Genomic DNA, 24,092 nt, shown 5'->3' on the forward strand with positions numbered 1-24,092 from the left:
GAAATTATGAGTCTTACATCAGTGGTAAGGACATTATTAGAGAAGATACTCAGGGACAGGATTGGCTTGCTTTATTAGGAATAATCAGCATGGTTTTGTGTGGGGAAAGCCTTGCCTCATAAACTTGATTGAGTTTTTGAGGAAGTGATGAATTTGATTGATGAGGGTAGGGTAGTGATGTAATCTACATAGACTTTATTAAAGCATTTGACAAGGTCTCTCATGATGTGCTGGTCCAGAACATTAAGTCACATGGTGACTTAGTAAATTGGATACAAGATTGGTTTGGTCATAGAAGACAGAGGCTAGTTATGGAAGGGTGTTTTTCTGACTGGACGTCTATGACCAGTGATGTTCTGGAAGGATTAATGCTGGCATCCCTGTATTATGTAAGCGATTTGGATGACAATGTAGGTGTACTGATTAGTAAGTTTACACACAAAATGAAAATTGGTGGAGTTGTGAATAGTGAGGAAGGTTGTCAAAAGATACAACACGATTCATATCAGTTGAAAAGTTGGGCAGAGAAATAGCAGATGGAGATTGATCTGGATAAGTGTGAGTTGATCATTTTTGGAGGTCAGATGCATAAGTTTACAGTGAATGTCAGGATCCTCTGGAGCATTGAAATACAGAGGGATCTTGGAGTTCAAGTCCAAAGATCCCTGAAAGTGGCAATACAGTGGAGAAGGAGGTAAAGCAGGTACATGGCGTTTACCATGGCCAATCCACCTCGCCTGCATATCTTTGGACCATGGGACAAAACCGGAGCATTCAGCGGACGCCCACACAGTCACACGGAGAACATGAAAATTCCACACAGTCATCCAAGGCTGGAATCCAACCCAAGTCCGTGACGCTGTGAGGCATCAGTGCTGATCACTGTACCACCATGCCACACTAGTCAAACACAGAGATAACTAGCCAGAGATAGCATGGTAATTTGATTTGATTTGATTTATTGTAGTCACATGTATCTAAGTACAGTGAAAAGTTTTGTTTTGCGAGCAGTACAGGGAGATCATAGCAAACAAAGACATAGGGTGTGTAGACAGAGGGAAGCTACAAGATTAAGGCTGCACAGGAGGTGCAGAGAGCAAGATCAACTTTAGCAATATCACCATTATTTGAAGTTAGAGATGTCAATTCAGCAGTCTATTAGCAGCATAATAATCTAATAATTATAACACTGATGTCCTGCTCCATTTTTCAATCCACTTTGGTGATTGTCTTTGACAAACCTGCTGATCCTGTGCCTGTCTGTGCATTTTGACAGCATCATTAATGGTCAAGAGTATGAGGTCTTCTGCCTGGGGTTGATCAGATGCCTGATTTCTAGCAGTTCTCTGAAGGTCAGGGACCTAAGGCATTTCTTTCTTGGCTAGCTGCAAAGATTGCTGAGTGATGTGCTCACCAGATTAGATTCCTGAGTCTAATCTAGAAATAGAACCATCCCACTAGGGAAAAAGGCACTGAGCTGGTGGAGGCTGAGAGGAAATCCTTGCCAGTTCATTCTGCAAGAAGTCTTCCTTCTCAGACGTGGTGGTGGCTCTGGAGATCTCTGACACTGGCCTCTTGGTGGAGGTTCACTGGGTGCCACTAGTGCAAAACAGAAGAGAAGGAATAAGTTTAGTCAGAGGGATCAAAGCTGTTGCAAAGAGGAATGAGTTAGTGTTTTTGGTAATGGGAGGGCAGCAAGTCACAGTGAAAATTACTGAGTTGGTTAGCCTTGAAGGGCTCCTATCCCCACATTATGCTCACTCTCATCCAATCCAGGATTTCAAACTTTATGTCTGTCACCCACCTCGTCGCCACAAACCCCACCCTCAAAATCTTGGTCTTGGCTCTCTGAGCTCAGTTTTGATCTTATTTCTCTTGTAATGATGAAAGAATAGAACAGAGTAGCCTTTAATGTCACATAACTCAAATGAGTGCAGTGAAAAGTTTGTAAATGTTGTTGCTTTGGAGCCATCTTAGGTACTGGGTACCTAGGTACAGATACTTTACGTGTTTGTTACAGAATTGAAAGAGTGAAAGAAAGTCTGGCAAAGGAATACAAAGTTTTAAAAAGTACTCAAATTACTCAAAGTCCAGATTAAGAATAAAAAGTATCTTTAAAAAGTACTCAAATTATAGTCCTTTTCACTGAGTTAATGCATGTCAATCTTCACAACATCAGGCCTCGCCACCTCCACGTGCTGGGCTCCGGACTGTGACTCATCTCCAAGACTTGGATTGTCTTCCACCCCGGGCTCCAGGCTCCAGGCTTCGGCCCCTGACTTGCTTCCGGGACTTGTCTTCTAGGTTGGACTGGGCTCAGACTGCCTCCTGCTCCAGGCTCCATCCTGCAACTCGCCTCTAGGACTTGCCTCCCGCGCTGTTATGGTCTCCAACTCATCTCCCACGTCAGCTGGACTGAGACTTGGATACACCTCCATTCTCTATTCCCTCCAGGTAAAACATGAGATGGGGGTGGGGGTGAGCTGCAGAAAAAGTGAAGAAAAAAAGAAAGGAAAAGGAACCGGCAAAACAGATGAGATTTGCCACCATCTTGGAACCATAGGGCCAAAAGGAAGGATTGATTCTGATGCAAGAGGATGGGAGAGCAGTTAGTGAAGCGGAAGCTGGAGAAGAGATGAGCTGTCTCCAGTGGGAGAATAAAAAGTGCAAAAAGAAGGTAGGATTAGTAGTTTGGGAGAATGAGGTGGTTGAGCCATTTATGGACATGCTGTGCGCAATGAGAATTGACATCCATGAGTCTCGGTGAGATAGGTTGAGTGGTGGACCATTGAGTGTGAGATAACAGGGAGAAGATGATGGCACCAGGTTCACTAGATTGATTCCAGATATAAGGAATTTGTCTTATGTCTTATACTGTCTGGAATTTAGTAGAATGAAAGGAAATCTAATTGAAGTATATAAGATGCTAAAAGGGATTGTCAAAGTAAATGTAAAAATGAATGTTCCTCATGTGGAGCAATCTGGAATGAGAGGTCATAGTTTTAAGATAAGGGCAGCAAACTGAAAATAGAAATAAGGAGAAATTGCTTCTCATAGAATCATGAATCTTCAGAAATCACGAGCCCATAGTTGGGACATTGAGTAAATTGAAGGAGGAGAAAGACATTTTTAATTAGTAACTTGTTGAAGGGTTATGGAAAGAAGCCAGGCAAGTGAAGTTGAGGCCAAGATGAGATCATCTGTGATGGTATCAATTAGCAATGCAGTGTCGAGGGTTAAATTGCCTACTCTTGCTCGTAGTTCTTATTTTCTTATGGAGCACTAAAGATCATGAAACATCTTCCTGCAGGGCTATCTTGCATTTCACCCAGGACACTGTGCTGACTCAGACTGCTACCTTGGTCCAAGGTGACCAGATTTGGTGGTATGGCCTCCTTTACTGGTCATCAGCGTGCAGTAATGCTCTCCTCTCCACCACTCCATCTGCCAGCACCTCCAAGTCCCTCTCAGTGAGCTGCAGAACTAACTGCCCTTTCTGGGCCATTTCCTTGAAGTTGACAGTGTGGACCACCGTGGGAAGGACAGCTCCTGGCTTGCTGCATCTGAAATGCTTCTAGGGTTAATCATGGTGCCATTGGCAAACATGCCTTGCCTGCCAGGCAACTGCAAAAGACAGGCACTGCATAGTTAATGAGATGAAGAGCAGAAAATCGTGTAAGGAGTGTCACTGTAAGGCATAATGACCTGGGTCCATGATCTCACTTTCATAAAAATACTTTGCCTGAAAATGGGAATATTCAGCTCTTTTTAAATGTTTTCTTTTTAAATGCCTGTTTTGACGGCATCTCTCCAACTTGTACCTGTTTCTTTAAGAGTTGGGAAGAAAGGAAAGGGAATAGTTTACTCTACGGTCTCCAGCCTCAACTGTCAGGGTATCACTTTCAAATGAAGCAGTGGGATTTTGTGGGAATCATGCTTCAAGAGTCAAGTGGGACATCTCCTCAGATTCACATACCTTACACCAGCTCCATCATTTAATAATGATGGATTATGTTTTGCTGAAAAGCTAAAGCTGGTAGGTTTTAATATTGCATTCAATTCTTGTGGTGAAACAGAAATCTGTGTGCAGTATTCCTTCATGTCTAATTAGGGATCACTTCTTGACAGAAGATGAATATCAAACATTTTCAGGGGAAAGCTGGGTTCCTGGAAGAAGTTTTTTAAAAATTGGAGAAAAAATGGTGATGGAAAATCTGAGCAAAAAGCTGATAAATGGGAACTAATAATGTTTTGACTGTGTCTATAGTTTATCTGAAGTCATGAAAAAGACTTTTTTTGTGTGGGATTCCTCAGACAGTACCCGTATGTGTTCTACAGTCTCCAGTAGAATAGTTACTTAAATCCAAGGATTAAAGATACATTTGTTTTGGCAAAAGAGCAAACAGAAATTCGAGACACAAATTTTAATCATTATTTTATGCTCCATCAAAGAATGTTTGTGTCAATGACATTTTTTTACCCTCTTTTTTTAGGTTAGATTTCTGGTTTGCTTCTTTTTTTTGTAGATTTATATCCATAACAGTAATAATTTGCAGTTGTACATCTGTGTTTGCGGCCACACTGAGAATGTTTTCTGCTTTGGTTTCTCAATCTTTCAATCCGCAAGTGCTGATCTCACCCAAAAAGTATTGATGCAAACTCTTTTCTCTTGGTACTGAAGCACTTCTATTTAAAAAACCTGATCCATGTGAAAGTAAACGGATAAATTAGAAAAAAAAGGTCACTTTTGTTTTTAATGCAAGGGAAATTGATTCCTTAGCCACAGTGAAAATTAAAATATCTGTCTTCAGTTAAATCAACATCTTGTATTACAGAACAAAAATAGAATAATCTAGAAATAGGCAATAATTTTGTCAACAGGTAAAATAGAAAGAATACAGGAACATTTGGCATTTGCCTCTGCTGATGCATCGAAGATTATATCTCAGAATCTTGTCAATTACTGATGCTGATCGAACTGCTGTATATTAAACAGTACCTGTTCTTTTTCAAAATTCCAGGATTAACCGTTTTCTGATATGACCTTTTGGTGTCTGACTTATTCTTAAGAACTACATGTCTAGGGCCAGATTGTTCAAAAATTGCATCCTGTCCCACAAGATTCAGAACTCATCTTTTCCACACTCCACCCCAAATCCCCTCCTCCATAATACACAATTTTTTTTTATTCACTTGTGGGATATACTAGCTGGCCAGCATTTTTTTGCCTGTACCTAGTTGCCCTTGAGAAGGTGCTGGTGAGCTGCCTTCTTGAACCACTGCAGTCCACGTGCTGTACGTTGACCCACAATGTCCTTAGGGAGGGAATTCCAGGACCTCTGTGAACAATCATGAGCTGCGAATTAAGCTGTCATTGCGGCTCACACTATTTATGTGCAGACTGGGTCTGCTCTCAACCAGTCTGTAGCCTGCTTATGCTGGAAGAATTCCAACACTTAGGAGGTGCATGCAACATTCAGGGGAATACTTGACATGCCAAAAACATATGGGTCAAATACTAACATCTGACCCTGTGTGACAACATTCTGCACAGAGAAGATAGTCAGGCAATATTAAATTTATTTATTGCCGTGCAGAAAGCTGGGCTTCATGTGGAGAATATTATTCAACAGGGGAGAGCAATCCTCTGGTTTCTTACTAAGTAGCCATTCAGTATGACTGAGCCCAGATATTGAGGGTAGCATCTGTTCGGGCACTGAACAATGTGGACATTGGTGTGAAAACTGGGAAAATCATGTGAGATGACCAATGAGGAGCTTTTCAGTGTCAAGAGTAAAAAAGCCCAAATTTCCAAAGAGACAGGATTTATGCTAGTGAACAGTGAGAGGTCTATTTACAGGTATTATAGCAGGCATTAACAACTCATTATTACCTAAACTCATCTCATGAATATTTCCAATTCCCTACTCTGTGAGCAGAAATTCCCGACATCAAAGTCAGTGATTTCCTGGAAACTCCACTTGCTCCGACGACCCTCCACCTTGGACACCAGGCACTTACATCTCAGGTACACTCCATTGGCAGTGATCATGCACACACCCCATATTGAGAAACCAAAAGAGAAATGCTGGAAAATCTCGGCAGGTCTGGCAGCATCTGTAAGAAGAGAAAAGAGCTGGCGTTTCAAGTCTAACTGACCCTTTGTCAAAGCTACTTGAGATGTTGGCACCAGGTATACACCAGCCTCATCACATCACAAGGGAATATTTCCAATCTACATCTAAAATGGTTCTGAACATTAATGGTACACTTTTGGGGTGCTGCTGCCAGGATGCTTTGTGTTCAGGAATAGGCACATATTCTATGAATTCAGCCAGGCTCCTTCTCAGAGCTTCTCACTTGCTCTCGTAATGCTCACTCACTTTGTCTCTTCTCGGATGCTCACAGTGTCTCTGTCACGTCTTGTCTTTTTGCACTTTGTGGTGTCAGCCAGAGCTTATTCAGAAACATGAGAGGTACGAGCAGGAGTAGGCCATTCGACCCATCTAGCCTGCTCCACCATTCATAATGATTATGGCCAATCATCGAGCTCAATACCCTAATCCTGCTGGCCCCCATACCCTTTCATCCCTTTAGCCACAAGAGTTAGTTCTACCTCCTTTTTGTAAACACATAATGGTTTGTCCTCAGCTACTTTCTAAGGTAGTGAATTCAAGACTCACCACTTTTAGGTAAAGATATTTCTTTTCATCTCAGTCCGAAACAGTACACCACTCATTCAATTATGACCCCCTCATTCTGGACTCTCCCACCATCAGGAACATCCTTCCTACATCTAACCTGTCTCAGGCTGTTCGAATTTTGTAAATTTCTATGAGGTCCCCCCCATTCTTCTAAACATCGATGAATACAATTATAACTGACTCAATCTCTCTACATACGTGAGCCATGCCATCCCAGGAAACAATCTGGTAAACCTTCGCTGCACTCTCTCCACAGCAAGAACATCCTTCCTCAGAGAAGGAGATCAAATCTGCACACAATATTTCAGGTGTGGCCTCACCAGTGCCCTGTATAATTGCTGCACGCCATCCCTGAATATTTAGTACTTCTGTTTTGCCTTACTGCTCAGTGCAGACACAAAGCCAGGCAACTTGTCACGGTTATAGCAGTGAGTGTAATGGATATGTTATCATACCTCACTATGGATACATCAATCTCACACCCACACCATGTACCAGAAACTACGTGCATTATCACACTGCAGGTCCTTCAAAAGGCAATGTCTCAAAGGGAGTAGTCCTTGGTCAAGTCAAGGATTTCAGTCAGGGATTCTGGCATAGTAGGCCAAGGGCAGTCTTCAATATCAGTCCAGGACTTTGGGTACAGTCAATCGGTCATTTGAGGTGGTCAGTTTTAGAGGTCCATACCTCTAGTGGACGATGGTCAGCCCTGTGGGTCCAGTGTCATCAATCTGCTGGCTCATGGAAGTCCCTTAGGGATCTGAACAGAGATCAGTCAGGGTCATGTGTTCAAGTTGGTTTTATCAGGGACCACAGCTATGGAGTGAAGTTGGTGAACTCAATTGTGGGGGAATGGAGAAAGCACATTGGAATGTAAAGAGAAAAGCAATTGTGAATGGCAGCAACTCAACATAGAAACATGGAGACAAAATGGAAATGGATAATTCAGGAGGGAGAGCAATGGTCATTGGCAGTCAGCAACACTGGCTTTGATTGGGTAACAGTGTATTTTGCACTTTGGTTTGTTATGCCTGGATTCAGGGGATAGAGTAGGAGATGAAGAGTTGGATAAATAAATTGATTGGGAAACATGGATAAATTCAAAGCTGATGGGATTGACAGGAAGGGCAACCAATAAGGGAATGTGTCTGAGTCTGAGCCTGAGACTCATTGTGTTAAGCATGGTCTTACAATTGTAATACAAATGGTGCTGGAAATGGCTGCAATCACACCTAGATAGGCTGGGGTACATGTTTTTTTCCATGTGAGAGAGGAGCTTTACTTTCAAGTGATGTGAGCCCTTTGCAGGACAATAGCATGATACCCACACCCAAACAGCACAACTGAAAAACACCACCTAGCACCTGGGGCATTAACCCACTATGTGGACCACAAATACGGGCTCCTAGCACTCTCAATCACATCGTGCAACTTCAAGAACCAATCACACTAATGGCTATGATGTATTAGCAATGAAGTTGGGCCTGGGAAATTTGTCCAAAAGTCTCATAGCCTGCACATGCTATTGGAGCTACTCATTTCACACCTTGGACCATAAAACATCACTAAGCACTAAGGATGACTGGGCTCTACACCATCTTTCTTATAATTGCAGCTAGAATGATAGTCACTCATACAGCTAATGAGGAAAAGTAAACATATATTTACAAATGTGATAATGCGTTTACAATGAAAATTTCACCAGCCACCTATGTAGCATCAGAATATCTCTTTCTTCCTTTACTTCACATTACAGTCCTGAGGTCTGCAATTGTGATGATGGAAGTCTGCCCTACAGTGCAGCCTGTTGACCTTGGGAGTTTTGGTTGGGTGACCCCTGGGCTCGAGGGCCTGGACATGCTGAGTGTGTCCTACCCAGAGGCAGGTACACTCAGTTTGGCTTGAACCTCCACAGTTTGACAGGCAGGTGAAGGTGGAAAGCACAGGCATGTCTGGACATTCTCAGAGGAGACCTGTATGAGGTTCCTCCTCTAGTTGGATGCCTCTTGTCACCGACCTGTTTTCTTGTGAGGAAAGGCATCTGGAATGAGGTGAAGGTCCATCAGCACTCTTGCTGCAGGTTGCTAGAGTGAGGGGATACAGATCTGTGCACATCTCCAGCAGACACTGAGGGAGTGCTAGATATGGCTGTCCATGAAAGCCACCAACATGGAAGTAACCAGGCACTCACACTCCAGGGCAATATGGTAAAACTGTGTTTGTCCAATATGGCAAACTTTATGTCAATTCGCCCAGTGCCTCTGACAATCCTGCCTGCTGCTCCTCTGTCAGCATGTGTATTTCTGTGAAGTTATGTGTAGCCAGCTCTACAGGGTCCCCTCCTTCCTGAAGCTGAGTATTCCTGCTCTCTGGCACTCCTCCAAGTACCAGTGATCTGCAGCATTTCTTTCTCAACAGGTTTCAGAGACATGGCAGTGATATGCTCACCAGCAGATACTCCTGACTCTAACTCCCTGAGCTGTCAGAATCTGAGCTGGCAGCAGGAGGCAGCCTTGTAGTATAGCCTCAGAGAGATCTGTGGATTCTTCCTCTGAGCTGGATGAGGAGATTTCTTTTAGATTAGATTACTTACAATGTGGAAACAGGCCCTTCGGCCCAACAAGTCCATGTCTTGTGGGGCTGCACCTCCTGTCTACTGAGGTCATGCAGAAGCCAGTTGTATCTGCAGAAGGAAAAAGAGAAAATGTGTTGCAGAAAGGTGTAGAAATTGGGAGATGTTAAGAGTATATTCGCAGTGGTTGTAATGTGAGAATATAGCATAGCAATGGGCAATGCCTTTTTCAAGACATTGATATTTCAGCATTACTACGCGAACTGACTCAGTTGTTACCTAATCTTGACTCCCTGCTCCCTATTATAGGGCGATTTTCTCCTAGAATGAGCCAAAAGGAGGAATTAAGTGCAATGAAAGTGCCTGGCACAACTGGTGCAGGTGGGGCAAAGGTGGTGAAGTATCCTGAATGAATGAGTAGATGGCACAGAGAGCATACAGTGTCAGTAGTGTGTGACGTTCAGGTGGTTAAGAGAATGTGAAGGAAGATTTTAACATACAGTGAAAGAAGGAGACGATGAACTTTGGTAGCGTAGAGAAGATAGCCTTGCAGAACAGCAAAGATCATTAACCTTCTTACTGCACTGCTGGTCAATTCTCCGGATGGTTGAGACCATGGTGATTCAGATGGCAATCTTGGATTTGACTGGCAGGGTCTAGTGGTTTCATCTGTTAGTCCTTGGGAAAGGGGATGGCCCTCCTCTGCACTACCCTCATCTACCAGGCCCATCATTTCCGTGGAGCGAGTACCTATTTTCCCTTGTCTGCCATGTCCAGGGCACATAACGTGAACCATACAAGACAGCACCAGATTTTGAGCATTTGACTGGGTGCACAACAGCCTTTTAAATATGGCACCAGGTACCCTGGGATGTCTTGGCAATGATGGATACTTCAACCAATGGCGAGTGGGAGTTTACGACGCATAGGTAATGAGGTGAGTTTAGAGAGGTGGAGTGTGAAAACTCACTGGGCCTCGTAGAGAGAAACCCTCTATGAAACTCAGTAGTAGTGATACTTAAGCTGATTTCTAGTAAGAATCAGTGCTGAGTGTATATAGGTGATTCGATTATAGTGACGCATCACACTAGCATGAATGTCTGGTTGGAGAGGAGTTTTCCAGCATATTTCCAGATTTTGTTTTGTTATCTGACATGTTGCCTTTTCCAGGATGTTACAGGAATGATGAGCGACATCTCATTACAAAGAGTAGCTGGTCTTTTTCAGCCTATCTATTTAGCAACTGAATAAGATGTGCTTGTTCTTATCCATCTAGTGACCATGCAAACTTCCCAATGGAATCAATACGTCACTCCTATACCGAGATAAACTAAAACAGTACAGGTCAGTGACCAACGCTGCAACTTATTTGACTGATTCAGCCCACATCTTATGGTGAACTTACCCACCATAAACCACGTGTCCAATGGTATGCAGTCAGTCGTTATGTCAATTCAAAGAGGAGGCCAGGGTATGATATGGAATCTGTGCATTAGTTGACAACAGTTCAGTATGTGGCCAGCTGTGTTCTAATGGGTAAATTCAATCAGGTCTCCCAATTCTATTGATTTACCAACGACCCCTGCAGGAATGCAGCAGTGGGTGGCAGGATTGAAATCAAGATGAAGTTCATCATTTCCCTTCCTGAAAAAAGCCAGTCAACACTTATTACTGAAATGTTAATCACAAACAATACTCCCTGAACACAACATGAGAGAATGGCTACCAACCATGGAATTGTTCCCTTGTTAGAAGCCAATCCCTTTGGGAAGCAGGTGAGAAACTTAAAAGAGAAACTATTCCAGAGACAGTAACACACTGGCACGTAGACATATTTTACTAGTGTCCTTTCAGGCCTCCATAAAAAAAATCAAAGCTACTTTTTAACAGCTTTTTTAAGTTGGCAAATGAATATTGAGATCATGATGCTCCAGATATTTTCACTCCAGGCAAAATATTATTATTTTCACTGGAATGAAAATTCTGCCGATATTCCTGCCATCCAGAAATGTTACACTGTGGTATTTCGCTCCAGAGAAAATGTAAAAAAATATTAGTTCACAGCAGAAAAATAACATTTGCCACACGATGTGATCTCACCATGGAAACCACATCAGTAGCCAATATGAAGTGGATGGGAACATGCACTGTTAGTTAAACAAGACCTTTTATGTGAATTTGCATCTTTAAACTTCTTCACATAAAGGCAGTTTACATTCATGTGGGAAGAAATGTCTGATTAAAAGACTGCATTGCAAACCAGGGCGACTTGAAAAAAAAATGATGAAACGCAAATAACTCTATTAATTCTATATTGAAATTTCCATACATTAAGGGTTCTTTACGACAAAACACTATTGCAATGTAACATCCTTGCTGATGAGTGGGTAACGAATTAGTGAAGGTGTCAACGACAGATTCAGCCATCTGTACTTTCATGGTATGCACAAGGGGGTATGTTTCTAGATGGGGTTTACTGTCAGTAAGCTATAGTTTATGCCCTCTGAGCTTATGTCCTCTGCTCCTAGAGTCTTCCATGCAGGGAAGCAACCTCTCCACATCTATTCTGCCAAGTCCCCTAAGAATCTTGTATGTTTCAACAATATCGCTGCTCATTCTTCTAAGTCCCGATGAGTACAGATTCAAACAACTCAACCTCTCCTTATAAACCAACCCTTTCATACCCAGGATCAGCCGAGTGACTCCAATGTCAATATATCATTCCTCAGATAAGGTGATCAGAACTGTTCATAGTTTTCTAAGTGTGATCTGACTTGTGCTTTGAATACTTTTAATAAGACTTCCCAATCTTTGTACCCCATTCCTTTAAATAAAGGTCAACATTCCATTTGCCTTCTATATTATCTACTGAATTTCTATCCTAGTTTTTTTTTCTGATTTATGTACAAGGATTCCCAAATCTCTCTGTGCTGTAGCTTTCTGTAGTCTTTCTCCAGTGAAATAAATATTTAGCACTTCTATTCTTCTTGCCAGCATTCATAATCTCACATTTTCCCACATTATATTCCATCTGCCAGGATTTTGCCATATCATTTAATCTGTCTATGTCTCTCTGCAGTCTTTTTGTGTCACCTTCACCCCTTGCCTTCCCACCAATTATTGTTTCAATCACAAACCTGGCTATAGGACATTCATGTTCTTCATATAGGTCATCAAAATCTATTGTAAGTAACTGTGGTCTAAACACTGATCCTGTGGCACTCCATCAGTGACAGGTTACCATTTTAAAAATGCCCTCCTTATCCCAACTTTGTTAGCTAGCTAATCCTCTATCCATTTTTATACACTACCCCCACACTATGGGCTCTTACTTTATTAAGTAATCTAACATGTGATACTTTATCAAATGCGTTCTGGGAATCCAAATATATTATATTTACCTTACTTGCTAACTTTTCAAAATATTCTAATAAATTTGTCCCTCTCAGACTGAATGTTAAATTCTAATATGTTATGAACATTGATTTCTAGGGGATCGTTTAGTTCCTCAGTTTGAATTGCTTGCACCCATATCTCTAGAAAGACTATAAGATCTTAGGTATTAACTTTCACTTGTGCCATTCATTCACTTAGTTTGTTTCAAATGCTATGTACCAGTAAAGAGCCATTCATTTTGCCTTTTTTATTGTTTAATCCCCCTATGGCTTTTTTTTAAATATTTCTACACCTGTCCATTCCTGTTCCACTTTGAATATCATCACCCAAATAGTTGTCATGTAAAGCTATAATATCCTTTTATATTGTACACCTTCATTATCCCTCTCCAAAACCCTAGCCCCAACATCTGTAATGACTTTAAAGCCCTCTCTGCATCTCTAGCTATTTGATTCACCAGGACACAGGTGCCAGCATGATTCAAGTGAAACCCAACCCACGGGAACTGCTCTGTTCTACTGTAATACTGGTGCCAGTGCCCCATGAACTGAAGCCCATTCCACTGATGCCAATTTGTGAGAATTTAACTCTTTGACTTTATTTGTCTTGTGCCAGACAGCACTCCCTGGAATCCCAACCTTTTGTGGTCAAGTGACCCGAGTCCAAAATTGGACATTTTAAATTGTCCAATGGCCAGAATAATTGGGCATGACAGAAAATTGGCCAAATCAAAGTAAACAGCAACCAACAGCTACAGGCAACAGTGAACCATGGAAATTTAGATCAATGAGGTTGTAAAGGTTGAAGATCAGCCTGTTACAACCAGCCCGAGAGTAGTGTGTTAGAGGAATATTGATGAGGGGGATAAGACCACACACAGTTGGAAGCCACACCCTCAGTGAAGACACAGCAAGACTTAGGACACAAGATCATGTGGCAACCCAAGAAGACCAGGAGAAGATCTACCCTGCAAGACCCATCTTTGTGGAAAAGAATCAGCCTTACATCAGAGAGGAAAAAGATTCCAATGGACCAGCTCAAAAGCATGGACCACTTTGGATAATATCCTTTCTCAGATGGATACAGCCAGGTGTAGGTATTAAATATTGTAGGAAGAGAGGAAAGGCTCACACAGTATTTTAATAAGGAATATTTTAATATTATAATCAAGTTGAACTGCAAACTGAATTCTTTGTCCCTTTGTCTGCCTCACCAGCAAGAATGCTTGGGTACAGTGTTTTTAATACATAACTCGTCAAAGTGTCCAAAGCACGGGTAACACCTTCCTCACTCACCATTTATCTGGATGTCTTGCTGCTTCTGGGCATTTGGTGTGTGCATTACCAGTAGCTACAGTTTTATCCTTGGTGATAGTGGTGGCAACAATGCCCTACCAGTCTCAGACTGGCTTGTTGAATGAGGAATGGGAGTTGGATTTCCACTCCCAGAATCTTTGATCCAGGAAAGCTCAAGTAGCCATTGGTCACTTAATGGCTGACTGACAATTAATGTGGAGATGATCCCCAAAGGAAGTGACAGGGTCTCTCACTGGCACACCAGCTGGTGGAAGAAACCTCTGTCATCTGCATTAAACTCTCCCCTACACAATTGTGGGGATGTCAGGTGCACTTATGATAAGACTCAAGTTTGGTGCCCTCTCCTTGGAGCAACAAAGACAAGATAGAGAGAAATAAGAAATATCCTTCAATTGGAATTTTACAAAATTTGACGTAAACCACATGTTTTGGTACATGCAATACTAATGAAAAATTGTTGTTTTGCACTTTCAAAGGTTAACCGCACTGAGTGTTTTTGTGGATAATAAGCCGGCTGGTTTAGTCACTCTCTTGTTGTTTTAAGACTCTGAGCTAAAGTGTAGCTTGTATCTTCCATGCTCTGGGCCAGCCAATGAGAAAGAGAACCACTAATCCTCAAAATCAATTATGTGCTGAAATAGGAGGCTGTTAAACATTTGAAATAGGACAGGCGGAGCAAAGCCAGATGTTCAGTCATCAACCTCGCAGTGGAGTCTGGCATTACAACGTGAGGAAAGCCAATTTTCCAGGCCAAAAATTGCCAACCTATTCTGACGAGGCAGGGAAAAGTAAACAATTTATCATATCAATGATTACCCCTTTCCTTTTCACACTGTTTTTGTCCCATCCCTCTGAAAATAACACCTCCCAATCCTCTCCTGAACATTGTGCCTCATCACCCTGACTTCCCAGAATCAATCATAGTAGCATCAGGTCAACAACAGCAGTAAGCCTGCCGTAAATGTGGTTGACTCACAATGTACAAGGAAGTTGATAATATATTAGAGGCTCAACTGATTTTCATTGGGAAATAATGCACACTTATTTTGCTTGGAAGTGAAATAAAGTGTTAAATTTTCCTAGAGAATCTGCTAACTATTTGCAGAGAAGAAAGAAACCACAAATTTCAAAGCGTTATTGGAAATATTTTCATCCTGGATATCACTGAAGAATCCTCAGAGGATAACTATCAGCAAGACTAGAGTCAATAACCAAATGTTGCTGGCGCAGTGAGAATTACAGTCTACACAGAATCCTTGGTGATCTTTTACAGTTTAAACAACATACAGCAGAGTCCCACACATGGTGGCGACACAGAATAGTCATCACCCCTGAAGACGATTGTGAGAAAGAAATCTATTACATCAGGCAAAAGAATATACTGCACAATGGAAGATGTGAGCAACCTCTTGAGAGAGACCAGTCACATGACCAGTACATGGCATGAAAGATGAAACTACACTTTTTCATGAACACAATGTCTTCCATGAAGCACATTCATGAAATCAAAGGTCCTCCAGACCAGACAAAGGACCACCACCAATTCAAACATCGTTTTTGAACCGACCCCTCAACAAAAGTGATTCACAAGATAAAGTATCGTTCAAATATAGGAACAGGAGGGGGCCATTCAGCCATCAAACCTGTCACACCATTTAATTAGATGATGTCTGATTTTCTAACTCATTGTCCCTTTCCTACATTATCTCCACAATCCCTGATGTCATTAGCCTGCAGAAACCTATCAATTTCCTTAAACCTGATTGAGCTTCCACTGCTTATGTAGAGGATTTCAAAGGTTTACCCTCTCTGACTGAAGAAATTCCTCCACAATTCATTCTTAAGTGGCCTAACATTTATCCTGAGATTATTACCTCTTGGGTTTGGAGTCACCAACCAGGTATCTGTATCCAATTTTATACTTTTCACTGAGAATGCTTCTCGTTCTTTGAAACTCCAGAGATAGTGACTAAGTTTTCTCAATGTCTCCTCATAAAACAATCCTTTTATTCTCAGGAATTAAATGAGCTAATCACCACAGAATATCTTCTATGGCATGTATATCTTTCCTTGACTAAGGAGACCAAAGTGGCACACAGTACGTAGTTATATTCAGTATCCAACATGCAGTAATCAGGTCTCTGTCATGTAATCAATATCATCCCAGTCATGCATTTGTACTGGCTTCATTATGCTTCATCATTTCTATTTGCACTAGGATTTTATTTTTTTTTTCATGAGATATTGACTTTGTTAGCTATGCCAGCATTTATTGCCTATTCTTAATTGCTCAGAGGACAGTTAAAACCCAACCACCTTACTGTGACCCTCAATCACATGTAGGTCAGACCAGGCATGGATGCAGATTTCATTCGCAAACAAACATCAGTATTTGATGATGTTGTAGCTTTAAGATGTATATTTTGTCTTGGCTTCTTTTAAGAGAGATTGAACGAGAGGTACAGAGTTGTCTGTGGTTATGTAACTAGTTTGTGAGGCTCTGGGTTTTTTGTAAGTTGGAACAATAGAAGCAGCCTGGATGGGAATGGCCAGCTCTCACAGACCAGGATTTCTAGTTCTTTCTGGTTTTTTAGGTTTAGCTTTAAGCAGTTGCTGTTGGAATCTCAACAGGATTGGAAGCCGCAGTACATGTATCTTGGCTGCTACTGTCTCTACGTTTTTGCTTGATTGTGTTTTCTCTCTCTCTGCTGCTGGATTGTATGTGAGACAATCTGTTTCTGACTTTGCTTTTTTGCCAAGGGGTTTGTTTATGAAATGCAACAATATTGGAACAGTTCATTAGTAATAGTTACTGTATCTCTTTGTTACGTTTTCTGTTACGTAGTGTTGTTATTGTAGGTTCTACTTTCTTTTGTTATATTATAACCATAGTATTTTAACAAATTGTGTTTTGCTTAACGTCAAACGGTTTGACCAGTCGAATTGCCTCTGGAACACAGCACTTTACATTTGCCTTTAAATAAGAAAATGTCAGGGTCTGGGCTTCCTTAAAATATTTTGAGGGGGTCTGGTCTGGTCTGGTGTGGTGCATTATAGTAGAGCAGATGGGCTTTTATGACAATTGACAATGATTACATAATGCCATTAGGCCAGCTCTTATTCTAGAGTTTATTGAATTCAAATTTCACCATCTGACATGAGTCAGAGTTTTGGCCTGGGGTTCTGGAATGCTCGTCCAATGATTTTAGTATTGTTCCACTGACTCCCCAGATCTGTTTTTGTTTCAAATTCTATGTGAATTCAGATACAGAGCCTTTAGTTTTATTCTTTTATAATTTCTTAACCATATACTTTCTACACCTTCCTATCAGAAATCTATTTTTCATTTTTCACATGTATACCTTTCTTTCTTATCTTGACTCTACTCCTTGATTTATTACAGCCTTTAACTGAATTGCTCAGACAATAAAACAGCCCCTGAGCAAACTGAAATAGCTAATTTGAATTTGCTTCAAGATCCCTCTAAACCTTTCCTATCCATATACCCATCCAGATGCCTTTCAAATGTTCTAATTGTACCCACCTCCAACCATTCATTCCACACACACACCACTCTCTGTGTGAAAAAGCTACCCCTCTGGTCCTTTTTAAATCTTTTGCAACTCACCTTAAACGTATGTCTTCTAGTTGTGGACACCTCTTCCACTTGAAAAAAAGAGCTTGGCTACTCACTCTATCAGGACCAAATGCTTGCAAATGGGACGAGGTCACATTAGGATGTCTGGTCGGCATGGACAAGTTGGACTGAAGAATTTGTTTCTGTGTTGTTTGACTCTATCACTTTATGGCATCTTCCCAGATTTGATCCCTTCTCTCCACTACTTAGTTTAAAGCTCTCTCTACTTTCCCAGTTTAGTTGCTCATTAAACCACTCATCTCAGCACGGTTCAGATGTAGACTCTGATCATTTTTGCATTATGACAATTTGCATGTGGCTCAGGAAATATTCAATCAATTTCCTCAACTGCTTTGTGACAAATTTATGAGGGTGCTAGGATTTTGAATGCAGTGTCAGCCACTTTGAGATGAATATGTTAGCTCATTGAGGAAACAGTCAGTAGCATAAAAATTCAAAGTCAATGCTGCCTACATTGTCCATGGATTTCTACTTTGGAGACAACACAGTTTCCCAGATTTTAAGAAATTATTTTCCAGTCGAACACAGTTAACTGTGCCTGAAGTGATATAGTTGGTGTAAAGCATAGTTGCAACTTTGATCAGTACATTTTTGGCTGCCTCTCTGCCAGCCTGTTCCTGCTTATCTACCAGAGCCAAGTCAAGTGGAAGGGTAATATTGAATATTATGCCTTGGAAATAAAGAAGAGAATTTGATGAAAACTGAGAATCCCTACAGTAGGGGTGCAGCTCTGTACTTCATCTTGAGTCCTATTGACAGAAAGAACCTATCACACAAGAAATTCATAAGCCCTGGAATATGATTTGTCTCCTAGGTACAGATAATTTTGCTGGAATGAAGAGCCAAACATGCGATTTAGTATTCCCATCAGACTCTCACATCGTCAGAAATATGAAGTTGCAGCTGAGCTGATTGTATGGTATGCCATATTGCTGATTACAAAGATGGAGAAGATATGCTTCAGATGTGCAGAGCCTTGTTCAGACCCTTTCAAAAGTTTGCATTCAGGTTTGGGTGACTCAGCTCTGGCTGACAGTGGACATGCAGATTTTCCAGAGTGACAAGGTTTTAAATTATGAGGACACTTAAGCTATGCTTGCATTTCCTTTGGGGATCGAGGGTTATCTGATTGTTTGCAATGTTTTAAGGATTCAATAAGATAAATTGTGAAAAAAAACTACTTGCTGCACTGAAGAAGCAGGAACTCTGGGATTTGGATCTTGGTTTTTTTGCCATGACAGAGAATCTTCCCACTGTGGAAGTCGGGAACCCAATATCCTGATATCTCTCACTTTTGCAGGGGCTGTTTTGAACTGTAGATCATAGTTCACACTTTGTGATCAGCTGCCTCCACTGAAATAAAATTTTGTTGACCTTGGTCTCTGGGACCTGGAGTATGGTGATCAGACTAGGTGAGAACAGGTCTGTTCTCAATACATTTCTTTTGATAGCCCTTTGGAGAGTTGTAGTAATTCTGTGCATATTTTTGTGAAAGATCTTCTGGAGCAATTTCGCAATCATGTTACAGAGCTGCCTGTCACACAGCGTAAATAGCACTGTGTGGGTGTAGTTAAAACACTCTAGAATGAGAGAGAACCTCAAGAGCATGCGGATATGAGCTATAGGAAGAAAATAGATGAGTTTATCACCTTATGTAATTATAAGTCAGAAACTGGAATACCTATGATTAGCATGTGCAGCAGTGTTCAGTATTAATGTATAATAAATGGTCTTACTTCAAAGTCTAAAACCTGAAGTAAATTCTTGAGTTTGCTTTCTCTTTGACCAGTGTGTTTTGAACCTCTGAACTCATTGTGTGGCACCAAACCAAAAGATGGTGACAGTAACTTTAAATCACTGCCCACAGCTGTGAGGCAACAATGATGATCAAGAAAAAGACCTGAGATTATCTGAGAACAAGGAACTCTAAAAATTGTTTTGTCAAGGATTCGTCAGTACAGTGTTAAGATCAGCTCACAGCAATAGACAATAGACAATAGGTGCAGGAGTAGGCCATTCTGCCCTTCGAGCCTGCACCACCATTCAATATGATCATAGCTGATCATCCTTAATCAGTATCCTGTTCCTGCCTTATCTCCATAACCCTTGATTCCACTATCCCTGGGAGCTCTATCCAACTCTTTCTTAAGTGAATCCAGAGACTGAGCCTCCACTGCCTTCTGGGGCAGAGCATTCCACACAGCCACCACTCTCTGGGTGAAGACGTTTCTCCTCATCTCTGTCCTAAATGGGTCTACCTCATATTTTTAAGCTGTGTCCTCTGGTTCAGCACCCACCCATCAGCGGAAACATGTTTCCTGCCTCCAGAGTATCCAGAGATGAGCACCTACTATGAAGGAACAATAAATAGACAACTCCTATAGAAAAATCACCAGAGACATCAGTAATTCACTGAAACCATTTTACAGCCGATAGTCAGGGAAATAACCCTTTAAAAAGCAGTGAGAGCAATAAAAGCCCACTTACAGCCAAGCACATAAATATAGATCAAGCACCAATGAAAAGAGGCTGATTACTGGACATGCAAAGCAAATATCATTTTATAAGGCGGGGAACAAAATGTTTAATTTCTACATGGAAAATCAGGCCGAAGAGCACAGTTAAGAATTTTAAAAATAGACAACAAATTTCTAAATTATTTACTCAACAGCAATTAACAACAGGAAGATAAGTATTCAGGTACATGCTTAAGGAACATTGATTTAAAAAGGAAAGAAGAAATCAAGAATAAGATTCATTATTGCAATTTGAAATAGCAGAGCCGTAACAGTGAAGACAGATCCAATTTTTACTTGGCAATTAGGAAGCTTTTAATTTTACTCAACAAGATGAAAAGCTGGACTCACCACAAAGATGCAGTGGCTGCCACAGCAGGACAGAGGCTAGGAATACTGCAGTGAGCAACTCACCTCCTGACTCCCCAAAGCCTGTCCACCATTTACAAGGCACAAGTCAAGAGTTTGATTGAATACTCCTCATTTGCCCAGATAAGTGCTTCACCAACAACATTCAAGAAGCTTAACACAATCCAGGACGAAGCAGCCCACTTGATTGGCACTGTATCCACAAGCAACCACTACCGACGTTTAGTCGCAGCAATGTGTACTATCTACAAAATGCACTGCAGAAATTTACCAAAGATCCTCAGAAAGCATCTTCCAAACCCTTGACCACTTCATCTAGAAGGACAAGGGCACAGATATATAGGAACACCACTACCTTCAAGTTCCCCTTCAAGCTACAGCATACCTTCACTGTTGCTGGGTCAAAATCTTGGAATTCCCTCCCTAATGGTACTGTGGGTCAACCCCCAGCAGGTGGACTGCAGCAGTTCAAGACGGCAACCTTCTGAAGGGCAAATAGGGACAGATAAGAAATGCTGGCCAGCCAGCGACACCCATATTCCACAAAATGAATAAACAAATCTGATCATTTGATGTTGAAGTCAAAGTGAAAATGCTTCAGGTGCAAAGAAATCAATGCAAATAGCGGACATATTTGATACAGTTAAATATGATTGAATTTTAGTATATAAAGTTGTTTTGAGAAAGTTTCTGCCCACAGATATTGGAAGCCTTTCGGCCATCTAGGAAAAAGGAATATCTTTATACATCTGGATGGAAATGCCACCCTGGAGAATATATCATAAACATTTACTACTGATAAAGGATGACAAACTCTACAATGTAAACAACATTTAAAACAATAGAGACTCTAAAACCTTTCAGTTTTAGTACTGCAAAATCAATTTTTGCAACAAAGATTCAAGACCAACATTAATCAGCTAAGAATGCAACTAGACAACAAAATAAATGCCAAGGTTAGAGTGACGCTGGAAAAGCACAGGTCAGGCAGCATCCATGGAGCAGGAAAATCGACATTTCAGGCAAAAGCCCTTTATCTGATGAAGGGCTTTTGCTTGAAACGTCGATTTTCCTGCTCCTTGGATGCTGCCTGACCTGCTGTGCTTTTCCAGCAACTCTCTAATCTTGACTCTGATCTCCAGCATCCGCAATCCTAACAAAATAAATGTGTCCAAGATAATCAAAATCCAATTCAAGAAAATACTCAGTATTTCAATTGCCTATCAACAATCAGCCAACGCAACAGAATTCTCTGGTAACAATTTTCCACCAGAAAATGTAAGCTACTTGATTGATTTTATAGATCAGCAAGTTGGCAAAACTGGAAAGCACAGTTCCCAAGGTTTCAAAAGCTTCTGGATTGGACACTGAATTCAATGTAGAACTTGTCAACACACTTTCTACATGGGAAGAACAGCTGATTTCATATTATACAGAGAATAGATCAATGTGAAACACATTATGTTTGATAACCTTACTAGAAAGTTTAGATTAAGGCCGACCCTCCAGACTGATGTCTCTGCGGCATCTTGATTTCCTGACTGGTTAACCATGGACTGGTTGCAACCTCTTTACAGCTTTTGATCAATACTTCACTTCAAGAACGAAAAGGATACTGGTGAGATCACACTTCAAATCCCAAGAAGGACTGTGGATAGTTTCATTAATGACCTGAAAGAAAAACAAATTGCTCGGGAAACTCAGCAGGTCTGGCAGCTGAGAGAAAGCAGAGTTAATACTTTGAGTCCAGTTATTCTTCATCTGATGAAGAGTTACCAGACTTAAAAATTCTGTTTCTGTTTCAGATCTCCAGCATCTGCAGTTCTTTGTTTTATCTCATCATTAATGACCCATATGTATTATCTCAACCATAGGTTTCTGCAAGGGCTTTGACAATGTCCCATATAGGAAACCAATAAAAAAGGTTATAGCTCTTGGGATTTAGGTAACTTGGTAAGTTGGATCCAAAAGTGACTAAGTGACAGAAGAAATAGGATGGTGGTAGGAGGCTGTTTCTGTGACTGGAGCCTGGTATGGAGTGGCATATCATAGAGAACAGTGCTGGTCCCTTATTGTTTATGATATTCATAAATGATGTAGATGAGAATGTGGGGGAGGTGGGGGATGATAGGCTTGCAGGTGACACAAAGATTGGCCAGTTGTTGACAGTGAGGAGGAAGGTATTAAGGAGGTTTAAAGGGGATTTAGGAAAAGCTTTTTCACGTAAATGATGGTGGGGGTCTGGAATGCACTTTCTGGGAGGGTAGTTGAGGCAGGAAACTTCACAAATGTTAAAAAGTACTTGGATGAACTCTTGAAGCCTCATAATATTCAAGGCTAATGGGTCTATGATCCATGCAGCTAGGGAAACTTACAAGAGCTCATTTGTGACAGATTTGTCACTGGCCTCTAAAATAAATCAGTTACAGAACTTCTTCAATGAAAAGAAGATCTAATTCTAGAACAAGTGGTTCAAATGGCTGTGGACACAGAGCCTAGAAAATTGTTTAGATAGTTTATTCAGCAAAAGTCCTATTTAATGCAAGACATGCGATGGAGCAAGTTACTTAAGGTATCATAAAAAACCATCTGATCAAAGATCAGCCTTTCATCTGAGTGCAATATTGGTTTTGTGGAGCAAGGATTTCTCGATACACTTGACTCAGAACAAAGGTCTGGGATATGACCTTCAGGTTAGAAGCAGACTCTTAAGGAGATGAGTCAGGTCACACTTTTTTATATAATACATAGTTAAAAATCTGAAATTCCTTCCACCACAAATCTGTCGATGTTCAGCTCATTGTAGCTTTCACAACTAAGAGTGACAATTGTTGTTAGGGGAAGTGGAGTTTTGCAGAATGATGCTCCAATGCTCAGTATCCATTTCAAATGGACACTTGATGCTCCGCTAGTATATAAAATGAAAATAAGCTGTTTGCTGATCTCATCTCTCCTTTTTGCGAGGTAAAGTACTGTGGTCTCCAATGCCTAATTTACAAATTGACCTGCATTTGTCCTTGAAACACGCCATTGGCACAAGGATTCACAGTATCCTTGTCAGCCACCAGGGTAGGAATGGCCACTCAGTTCTGAATGCAGGTCCTGCAGCAGCAGTTTGATGATGATACCCAGGATATCCTTAATCAATGCCTGCACGGTCTTTCAGCCAAGTGAAAAAAATAACAAGACCTTTGGTTGTGGAATCTCTTCATTCTCACTGATCCTCCCTCTGGAGACCTTATGTGACTGTGTACTTGAGGTTCCTGTTGCAGTTGTAATCCCTGCTTCCTTCTCCAATCTCTTCTTAGTTGCATCAAGCCTACAAGAAATCCAGCCACAGTGATATCAATGTGAGCATTATGAACAAATAATCTGTGGGGAATATCAGAGACAACACACAGTTCTATTGAAGGAATTCTTGAGCCTCCACATCAATCGCATTGACACTTCATATTATGCCCTCATATAGAGTGACCAGTAGGCTTCCAGGGAAGGACATTATATGCCTCCATAGGAGCTCTGAGGTATGTCACTTTATCCAATTGTATATTGTACAACAAT

At 41.1% G+C, this 24,092-nt stretch overlaps 1 protein-coding gene across 2 annotated transcripts in view; it reads right to left on the reverse strand.

Moving 5' to 3' along the window:
- Positions 1-1,009: 1,009 nt before the first annotated feature.
- The window catches only part of LOC122557359, a 123,130-nt gene continuing 100,047 nt past the window's right edge, over positions 1,010-24,092 (reverse strand). Inside the window, exons 1-2 of one of the 2 annotated variants that reach the window (XR_006313812.1) lie at positions 5,894-6,908; positions 1,010-1,599 (exon numbers count right to left, since the gene is read on the reverse strand). Coding sequence is in view for 1 of the 2 variants with exons in the window: in XM_043704991.1 (XP_043560926.1) it covers positions 1,587-1,599; positions 9,298-9,387 (103 nt within the window). In the remaining variant the exon portion in view is untranslated. Of the gene's footprint in view, positions 1,600-5,893; positions 6,909-9,297; positions 9,388-24,092 lie in introns of those variants that run through there. The other variant, XM_043704991.1, reaches the window with a different exon arrangement.

This window comes from Chiloscyllium plagiosum, chromosome 15, assembly GCF_004010195.1.
Source record: "Chiloscyllium plagiosum isolate BGI_BamShark_2017 chromosome 15, ASM401019v2, whole genome shotgun sequence".
Classification (NCBI taxonomy): Eukaryota; Metazoa; Chordata; class Chondrichthyes; order Orectolobiformes; family Hemiscylliidae; genus Chiloscyllium; species Chiloscyllium plagiosum.